Source organism: Sus scrofa, chromosome 5 (assembly GCF_054392235.1).
Source record: "Sus scrofa isolate SSC_HxYL_T2T_F1_AM1 chromosome 5, Sscrofa_HxYL_maternal_Yorkshire_Landrace_v2.0, whole genome shotgun sequence".
NCBI lineage: Eukaryota > Metazoa > Chordata > Mammalia > Artiodactyla > Suidae > Sus > Sus scrofa.
In genome coordinates this window covers 70,231,193-70,241,162 of record NC_139387.1, presented here as the reverse complement: position 1 = coordinate 70,241,162, position 9,970 = coordinate 70,231,193, and the positions used below count along the sequence as shown (strand labels likewise).

The window sequence follows — 9,970 nt, the reverse complement described above, 5'->3', positions numbered from 1 at the left end:
ATGTTGATTACACCAAAGATATTCTCCACAGGCCAACTGGTCCCAGCACCCTGACCCTGTGAGATCTCACAGTCTGTGGGGATCAGCCAGAATGATCTGAGAGGGAGAGAGATGTATTCATGTTTTTTGATATAATTTTTCTACCCCTGCCCTGGTCACGGGGACCTTATTCCTCGGGGATGAGGTCAAAGGACCGTGTTGCTCATATAAGGAGATGTTGAAGACTCAGAAGCTAATTGGTGTCTAAGCTTCAGAAAGTGGAGATGAAGCCTCCAATAGCATCTGAAATGGTAAAAAGTGTCTCTATTGGCTGTCGGTAGGGAGGATGTCAGGGGATGGGTCTATATAGACCTTTGTCGGTCCCCTGATACCCTCTCTGGTTATTTTGCGGCAGGGACTTCAACCTTGATGACCTGGGAGTCAGGATGGCTCTAAACAGACACCTCTCTCTTCAGAGACTCGGCTTCCTCCTGCTCATCATGGTGGGGGGTCAAGGTAAGAGTTTCGTCTCTTTCCTGGGATCAACAACCAATGTATGGACACCTCAGTGCAGGGAAGTGTCCCTGGAGGTATGGAGCCGAAGCCTCTGTGGAGACCCTATGTTTTTGACCAAAAGGGAACTACGCTGATTGTGAATGTTGGTTCCTCTCCTGCTGAGGGTGGACTGGTCGTAGCAGCAGGTTTTACAGAGGAATGCTATTTGGTGTGGACTGAGGTGAGTGTGTTTCCGTCCTGCCCACCGTCTCCCTTGCTCTCAGGGAGCTTCTGTGGAGTCCCAGTGGCTCCCAGGGTGTGGCAGGTCCAGAGACTGACCTCAGCTGGGTCTCTGGGCTGTTCCCCACACACGCCATTTGCTGCTTTGTAGAGGACTCTCCATGGGATTCCCATGTTTTACGCATTTAGGCTCCTTTAGGCTCTGTGCTTGTGTGTGTGTGTGAGGAGTGTAGGGTGTGCGAGGGTGTGTGAAGCCTGTCTGTGTGAGAGGAACAGGGCTGCCAAGAAGGGATTGAATCAGTTGGTTTGTGAAACACAGTGGGTGCCCACATGGTTGGGGGGTCATGTCAGCTGCATGTAACCAGATCATAGATAAACTTGCACCTGCCTGCTTCTCTCCTTCAACCCCACGATGCCTCCTCTCTGCTTGTTGTGAGGTTTGCCCAGCACTGGGCTGTATGAGTCTTTAGTTCCTGGCCTCACTTGTTCCTTCCAGGTGGTCATTTTAGAGCAGAGAAACCTGCAGCCAGGAAAGCGGCCCCTTGTTTATAGAGATTCATTGATGTTCATCACCAGATGTAGAAAGTTTCCTGAGTCCCTACAAATTGTTTGCTGATATGCTGGGGTCCTGCAAGGGTTCTTTCAATTCTCTAGGATCTCTTGCAAATTCTGTAGGTGCATTTTCTCTCTCAGGCCCTTTTCTTTCCTCCCTATGAGCAGGTTTCCTCTGAGGGAGAGGACTGCAGGCTTCAGAGCTAGTGCTGCTGAAAACCTAGTCTTCAGCCTGGAGGAGGTGGCTCTTTCAGATCTGGGAATGGGTCCAGCCAAGCCTCAGTACAGTGCCGTCTCATCTCAACGCTCATTGTTGTCCCCTTAGACCTCAGTCTCTAGTGCCATAACTCTCCTTGGGAAAACCTCCCCCTCCAGTCTCTGCTCCTGGAGTGCTGATCTGATGCTAGTGAAGATTGTCCTCCTGAGGGCTCTGAAGGGCAGAGGTGGGTTTTGGTCCCATGAAGGGGGGCAAATAATAGATGCTCTGATACAAGGCCTGCTCCCTTATGAGGAAAACTATAGGGAGTTTCCTCGGTAGTTCCTTAGCAGCAAGAGTATTTCACCAAAGCAAGTATTCTTTTCGTTTTCCCTGAAACAACACCATTCAGTGTTATTCTACTAAAATTATATTCTACCTCATATGACATTGGACCTGCTCCTTAGTAAACAATAGTCCTGGCCTTTCGAGCATTTGATGAATTCCCTGGGCTAAGGGTTGAATCGGAGCTGCGGCTGCCAGCTTACAACACAGCCATAGCAATGCCAGATCCAAGCTGCATCAGTGACTTACATCAGAGCTCAAGGCAACACCAGATCCTTAAGCCACCGAACAAGGCCAGGGATGGAACCCACATCCTCATGGATACCGGTAGGGTCGGTATCCTGCTGAGTGACAACAGGAACTCCAGCATTTGATGATTTCTGAGCTGGGCACACACTACAGGAGTCTCCATCATGAAATCCATGATGAGCACGGGCATAACATTATCCCTCAAATGCAATCTTTGGTCTACTTTTTATGCTCAAAAACGTAGACCCAAGATTAGATGTTAGTATATATTATTTTTTAACATGTTTTTAAAATCAATCACATATTTCAGACATTTCTCTGTATCATTAACTATTCCTTTACACACTAAACTGGCGCTATTACAGGGCTCTGGAAGAAGTGGACGGGAAGGGAGCAGGCAAGGACTGGCGTCCAGTGTGAAGCAGCATGTGTACACTGGGCTACATCTGGCAATAACTTCAGCATCATCTGTGCAAGCTATTTGTTTCTCAGGGGTAAAATCTGCTGCATTTTTCTGCAGAGCAGGTCACTGTGAACTGTCATTGCTTCTGTAGTATGGCTTCTCTTGGTCTTTGCTTTTCTTGTTTATTCCCAGTCATCTCTATAAGGCTAGCTCAGCTTTGTAGGTCTGCCTGAGGCAAAACTGAAGCAGGACTCTCATGAGGTGCCCCCAAAGACTAGGGACACTGCTCAGCCTGTTCTTACTGTCCTTGTGAGAGGAACTCTCTTGGCGCACCTGGCATTGAGCAATCCTGGCTTGGAGGATGGAAAGTTGTCAAAAGGACAGTGTCTTGATGTAGTAAAATTTCTTGGAGGACTCCAGATCTTTTCAAAGATTGTTTTTTTCCTGACAGCTGTTGAATTTTTGAACTTTTTGGAGGGGATAGAGGTCATCATCTTTTATATCAGCATTCGGATTATGTCATGTTTAAGGAAGTTATTCTTTGAGAGAATGGTTTTGAATATAGAATTTTAGACTGGCATTTTTTTCTTTTGGCACATCTAAGGCTTCAATCTACTCTATGTTAGCATATCTTTTTATTCACAGGGACTTATATGTTAGTATAGATGCTTCTTAATTTATATACCTAGTTTCTGTCTTAATTTCTTTTGTCAGTTTTCTGCTGTTTCTTACCATTTTGGTAAGCATAAGGTAGGTTATGTTGTAGTAACACGTAACCAAAATTTATTCTTACATGCCATGTTCCACTCAATTTGGCAGGATTTCTGCTTTGTAATTATTCAATTGCTCAGGTTGTTGAAATCTCCACCATCTCATGCCACCACTGCAACCCAAGGATGCAGTATTTGCTGTGGTAGAAAAGTATATTGGTTCTTACATCTTTCTGTGTGGTAGTGACTCACATCATTTGTTCATACTTCATTGGGTAAGTCAGATCACATAGTGATGCTCAACTTCAAACAGACTAGGAAGTGTTAATATTCCCATGTGCTTAGTAAATGAGAAATTTTTTTTAGGGCTGCATCTGCAGCATATGGAGGTCCCCAGGCTAGGGGTCTAATCAGAGCTACAGCTGCCGGCCTATGCTACAGCCACAGCAACACCAGATCTGAGCAGTGTCTGCGACCTACACCACAGCTCACAGCAACACCAGATCCTTAACCCACTGAAAGAGGCCAGGGATCGAACACGCAACCTCATGGTTCGCAGTCAGACTCCTTTCCTCTGTGCCACTATGGGAACTCCAAAGAGAATTTTAAGTATCACTGAACACTAGTTGCTTTTCCTTCTATGACGATTCTACAAATGAATTCCTTTTTATATAGCTTGCCTAAGTTTTCTTGGGCTTATTCACTCTAAGGATTGGTGTCTTCCATCAATTCTGGAAAACTCTCAGTCAATATCTGTCAAATATTACTTCTGCTCAATTCTCTCTCTTTCTGGGACTCTGTCCTTCGTGTCTCTCTCTCTCTCATCTCTCTCTCTTCCTTTCTATGTTTTATTACACCCTTCTATTTCCATTTTCTGTCTCTTCTGTAATTTTCATCGTTGTGTTTCTCTGTGCAGCATTCCAGGCAATTCATTCTGATTTATCATTCGCTTCATTAATTCTCTCTTTACCTGAGTTTAATGTTACATAAAAATTTTAATTTCAGCAAATATATTTTCTCCTTCCTCCCTTCCTCACTCCCCCTCCCTCCTTCTTTCTTGCTTTCTCCCTTCTTTCCTTCCTTCCTCCCTCCCTCTCTTTCTTTCTTTGCTTTTTAGGGCCGCACTTGGATTTTCCCAGGCTAGGGGTCAAATCGGAGCTGCATCTGCTGGCCTATTCCACAGCCACAGCAACGTGGGATCCAAGCCGCAACTGTGATCTTCTGTGCAGCTCATGGCAAGGCCAGATCCTTAATCCACTGCGTGAGGCCAGGGATCCAACCCACATCCTCATGGATACTAGTTGGGCTCATTACCACAATGGGAACTTCCAACAAATACATTTTCATTCCTAGAAGTTAGCTTTAGGTTTTTAAATTTTGTCCATGCATTTTCTGGTCCCTTGAAGATTCTTTAAGAGTATATTTTTCCTTCTTTAAATATTGTATGTGTGGTAGTGGTATAGCTTAGTATGTGATGTATTCACTATGAGAAGTCTCTGTGTCTGCTTCAGGAGGTTCTCTTGGTTCTTGTTAATGGAACTTTGTTTCTTTGTGTGCTTGCTTTTTTTAATTGACAATATACTGGTCACTATATTTATAAATATTATGCATAGAAATAATTCGAAGCCTAGGAACAAGGCAATTTACTCTAGAAATGGTTTTATTTTTATTAGTTTTTTATTTCATTTTATTATTAGTAGTGGATCACCTTAATACAAGTTCAAAAACGGACACAAACCAGATAGTCTAGAGATTGAAATTTTGAATATAACTTTATGCAAGAGCACCTCTGTTTCAACTGGTGGGTGTCCTGGCTGATTGTGGAGAATGTCTTCTGTTGGATGTTTCATCTACTTGTATGTGGGTTTGGATTTTGATTTATGCCTCTTCACCAACAAAGCCCATAAAAACACACTTGGAGTTCATGCTGCAGTACAATGGGATCTGTCGTGTCTCTGGAGTGCTGGGACACAGGTTCAATCCCAAGCCTCTTACAGTGGGTTAAGGATCTGGCATTGCCACATCAGGTCACAACTGCAACTCGGATATGATCCCTGGCCCGGGAACTCCATATCCTGTGGGGTAGCCAAAAAAGAAAAAGTGCTAAAAAATTTCTATTATTAAAAATAAATAAGCAAACGAACAAAAATGAAGCACATTCCACCCCCCTTCCCAACTATGCACAGGCTAATATCATCAGGACAAATACACAAGCACACTCCATTCTCCTGTATCTCAGCAAATTTCCCTTGTCCCCTCCAGATTTGACCCGGCTTTTTTTTTTTTTTTTCTTCTTCCTCTTCAATCAGGACTTTAATGCCTTCAAGATAAGTTTTAGTAATTTTTTCTACTTTATTTATTTTCAGCAGAATATATAGCCTCAATAACCAAACCTACCATTATTGAGAAAATCTCCTAGAATTGTTCATAGCAATAAAATAATCTACTTTGTTTGTGTCATCAACTAGGTAAAAGCTACATGAAGACAAGAATATCATGTTATTTTCTGCATTTACAGCACCGAGTATAGGACCTGATTTTGAAATGGATAATTTTGGTATTAATAAAAGCAGGATTCTTATGTAATTTTAGGGTCTCATTTCAATCGTTTACTCCCACCTCAAGGTCAGACTTCTAAAACAAATCATTGAGTAAGCTTCACAGGATATCTCCCTGCTTCTACTAGCTCATATGCCTCCTTCCCATTTATCTTTATTTCCTTCCTAGCCCTGGGCCCCCCAGGCCTCTAGACTGAACTGTGTCCCTCCAAAATTCATATATTAAAGGCATAGCCTCCAGGGTGACTTAATTTGGAGATAGGGCCTTTAGGGGGTAATCAAGGTTAAAATAAGGTCATAAGTGTGGGGCCCTGATCCCGCAGGTGGCATTATAAGGGAAGGAAGGGAGGGAGATATCTCTCTCCTTCTATCTCTGTGCACACGTCTTGAGGAAACGCCACGTAAGCATATAGAGAGATGGCAATGCCTGCAAACCAAGGGAAGAGGTCTCAGAATGAAATCTGCCCCCCTAGGACTTTGATCACCCTGCTGTTTTCTGACTCTGGAGAGAAGCTCTGCATTAGTCATGTATTGCTGTGCAACAAATTAATACCAAACTTGGCAGCTTAAAATAATCAACGTCTAGCATCCCCTAACTTCTGTAGGTCAGGAATCGGCACGACTTACCTGGGTCCTCTGACTCAGGATCCCTTAGGAGGCTGCAGTCATCTGAAGGTTTAGCCAGGGTGGATACAACCCACATGACCTTGGTGGGCTGTTAAATCAAGAGCCGCAGTCCCTTGCTGGCTGTCGGCTGAGGCCTCCCTCAGGTCCTTGTCACAGGGGTCTCTCCATATGCAGCTCAGACGTGGCAGTGGCTTCATCAGAGCAAGAGAGAACAAGATAGATGAACACAGGAAAAGCCAGAGTCATCTTGAAACCTAACCTCCTATTCGACATCACTTTTGCCAGATCCCATCTGTTAGATGCATGTTGTTAGCTACAGTCAAGTGTGGGGTTTACACAAGGATGAGTACCAGGTGGTGGGAATCGTCAGGACATTGGAGAGGCTGCTCACCATAGTCCTCTGTTCCCAAGTGAGACGAGAGTGCTCTCTATGGAACATAGAAGGAGAGGGAAGATTTCTCCCCGGGATCATGGTCCTCACTGTAGCTGAGACAGGGAAGCTGGGCCCCCAGTGGCCTTGGGCACATCTGCTGGGAAGGCAGCCCCCAGAGTCTCTGAAGTGCTATCCTCAGGGGTGTTGGTTCACCACGCTTGTTAGAATTTTTGGGTGATATTTTCCCACTTCTGTGATACCACACTCGTAGCTTAGAATTGATCACCATGGGAAAATTTACAAACAAAACTTAACCAATGCAATACACAGGGATTTTTTCCCTGTGTGAGAATGCATTTTTTAATACCTACCAGCATACAACTGCATGGTCTTCTAAAATCTGTCCTGTGTCCTGTGTTCTGTGTCTGTGTCTCTCTTACAGCTCTGGAGCTGAGGCTGAAGGATGGACGCCACCGCTGTGAGGGGAGAGTGGAAGTGAAGCACCAAGGAATATGGGCTTCCGTATATACTCAGTACTGGTTCATGGAGGCTGCAGAAGTGGTGTGCAAAGAGCTGGGATGTGGACTTGCTATTGATGCTCCCAGAGGGTCTTATTTTGGACCAAGGCTTGGTCCTATTTGGGTTTTCACTATTTACTGCAACAATACCAAGCCAGATTCACCTCTCAGTATTGATGGTTGTGTTCATCTCGACTTTAAAAACTATAATCATACCTTTTCTCACGACCAGGATGTTGGAGCAGTCTGCTCAGGTAAGGCCTGTCTGGTCTGGGAGGGGATCCCCAGCAGGAAAAGCCTCAGTCTCATTCCCAGAAAAACTCTGGATAAACGAGATCACAGCCTTTAGAACACACTTGCATGAAGACTCTGGTCACACAGTGATCCTAGAGCATTAGGTGCTCAAGGGAGCATGAGGGCTTGCCTGTCCCTGGACAATAAAGGCTCCAGACCTGTGGACCACTGGACCCTTCAGATCTCTGTGGTGTGTCCTAAGAAGAAGGGAGGTGAGGTCAAATATTTCCGACAGGTACCACTGCTGGGCTGTACTTTTATGAATTAGTTTCATTACGGTACCTGCTTTTTATCCTTTCATGGGATGGTCAGTCAGGCTGGGCCGCAAGAAAAGACATAAGAGAGGGTCAGGCAAACATAGTTTATTGTACTTGCTGGCCAAAGAGAGAAAACTCACCACAGGCAAAAGGAGTCCACACGGTGGAGTGGTCTCCAAGGGGGCTGGCTCATTGAAGCATGAAGAACCAAGAGGGAGTAGACAAGTGATTATTTTGGGGATCAGGGTAGAGTTATACAAGGAAAAGGCATGAGAGGATTTCATTGAGGAATCCCCTCATGGCCTATCACTTAGGATTTGGCATTGTCCCTGCTGTGGCTTGGGTTTGATCCCTGGCCTGGGACCTTCCGCATGCCTTGGGCATGTCCAAAAAAAGTAAAAGCGTTAAACATAGAATTAGCGTATGATCCAGCAACTCCACTTTTGGATATGGGCCCAGAAGAACTATAAGGAGGGATTCAAACAGATATTTCTACACCAGTATTCACAGCATTGGTACATTTGCATGTTACTAGGTTGCATTCAGTTAGGGCAAGAAGAGATATTTGTGGCAGGGGCTAGTCTTATCACATTGGTGCACCTGGTCACCTGGGGTCCGTTGCTTACATCCTGTTTGTGGGGATGTTGAGGCCATGGGAAAAATGTGAAGTTTTAGAATTTACAATACAGTAGCTAGAGCGAAGTAAGTACAAAGAGCAGTGAGGCTGAGAAAACCTGAAGTGACTCACAAACTCTGGTCAGTACTGTCTAAGTGCATTTGACCTGTGCCAAGGTGAACCCAGTAAAGACTCAGTGAATCTAGAGTGTGAGTGGGTGGTTGCAGTATCTGCCAGACATGTTTCCAGCTGTTATCACAACGGTGGATGAAATGTCCAAGGCATTAATCCAGTCAGAAAAGCTGGATTGGAGGAAGATATTATCAGATATGACAGAGAATTCCTAATATAGGTGGTTGGGTCTTAGGAAAGGGTTAACACAGGTGGAACAGGGGGAGACCTGAGACCATTCGCAGTAGGTCCTTGGCAGCCATAGCCAATCATATCTTTGATGTTATGTTGGGGAAGAGATGGTTCTAGTCTTATGTTTAGCAGGTTTTGATTATACTGGCTGAGGTCCCTAAGAAAATAATTATGTTATGCTGCTATATTGAGGTATGACATACAAAAGCTGTATGTGTGTATTGTACACAACTTGACTGTTTTAGGAGGTAAGTATACATCTGTGAAACCATTACCACAATCTATGCTACAAATCTGTTCATCACTGTAAAAGTTTTCTTCCGTTATTATTATTATTATTAAAGATAATTATTTTCAAGGGGCATTTGAGTTTCAATTAGGCATTTTTTTCAAGAAAACCTCTTTTCTGGCATTCTGAGTAACATTCTCAATTGTTACAAAGTCCGAATCATGGTTTAAACTGCAGATAAGCTTGCAGAAACCCTAAAGGAGACCCTGACTTATTTTGATAAAAATGAAGTGGTTAATGTTGGAAATTTCTGTGATATTGGGGATTTTTTTTTAATTAGAGCTTTTAATGTTATCGTTTCAAGAAAATCAATGTCTTGATATTAATTCCAGTTGAGACACCCTTAAAAATAAGAAGAGTTTGAAAGTGCAATGGCATTTAAACATTGTATTCCATGAATACCACTGCTCTAGTATAGGCTCCCCTTTTTTAATGAAGTTACTGTTTGTTCTGCTAATTTATATTTTCAAAACGTATTTAGCGATGTGAATGTAAGTGTAAGCGGTGATGATATAGCAGAGATGAGAGTAGAAAACATGCCTTTTAAATTTTCTAATTAATATTGAACTCTTGGAGTTTCTTCCTCTTAATTTTAGAAATAGGGTGTGGGAGAAAAATTTCTGTCTCTTTAGTGGATTGTTGGAAGTAATGAGCTATGTTTAGGAGAAATCTAGAGATAGAAACGATGGCCTGAGAAGAATGTAGAGGAGCTTGTATGAAATGAGAGGGGACTTCAGGGGGTTCAGGGGCAAGTTTGGGGACAGGTTTCACAACTTTAGAAGGACTGGGTCCTGAGGTATGAAGTGGTGAGGAGATAAAGGAGGGGGGCTTGGGATCAAGGTCCTTCTTTTTTTTTTTTTTTTTTTTTTTTTTTTTTTTTTTTTTTCCCCACTGTACAGCAAGGGG

At 43.6% G+C, this 9,970-nt stretch overlaps 1 protein-coding gene across 1 annotated transcript in view; it reads left to right on the top strand.

The window, feature by feature from the left end:
* The first annotated feature begins 375 nt into the window (after positions 1-375).
* The window catches only part of LOC110258535 (antigen WC1.1), a 29,420-nt gene continuing 19,825 nt past the window's right edge, over positions 376-9,970 (top strand). Inside the window, exons 1-2 of the mRNA XM_084956810.1 lie at positions 376-495; positions 7,170-7,499. Coding sequence (XP_084812936.1) covers positions 426-495; positions 7,170-7,499 — 400 coding nt within the window. The 5' untranslated portion in view covers positions 376-425. The remainder of the gene's footprint in view (positions 496-7,169; positions 7,500-9,970) is intronic.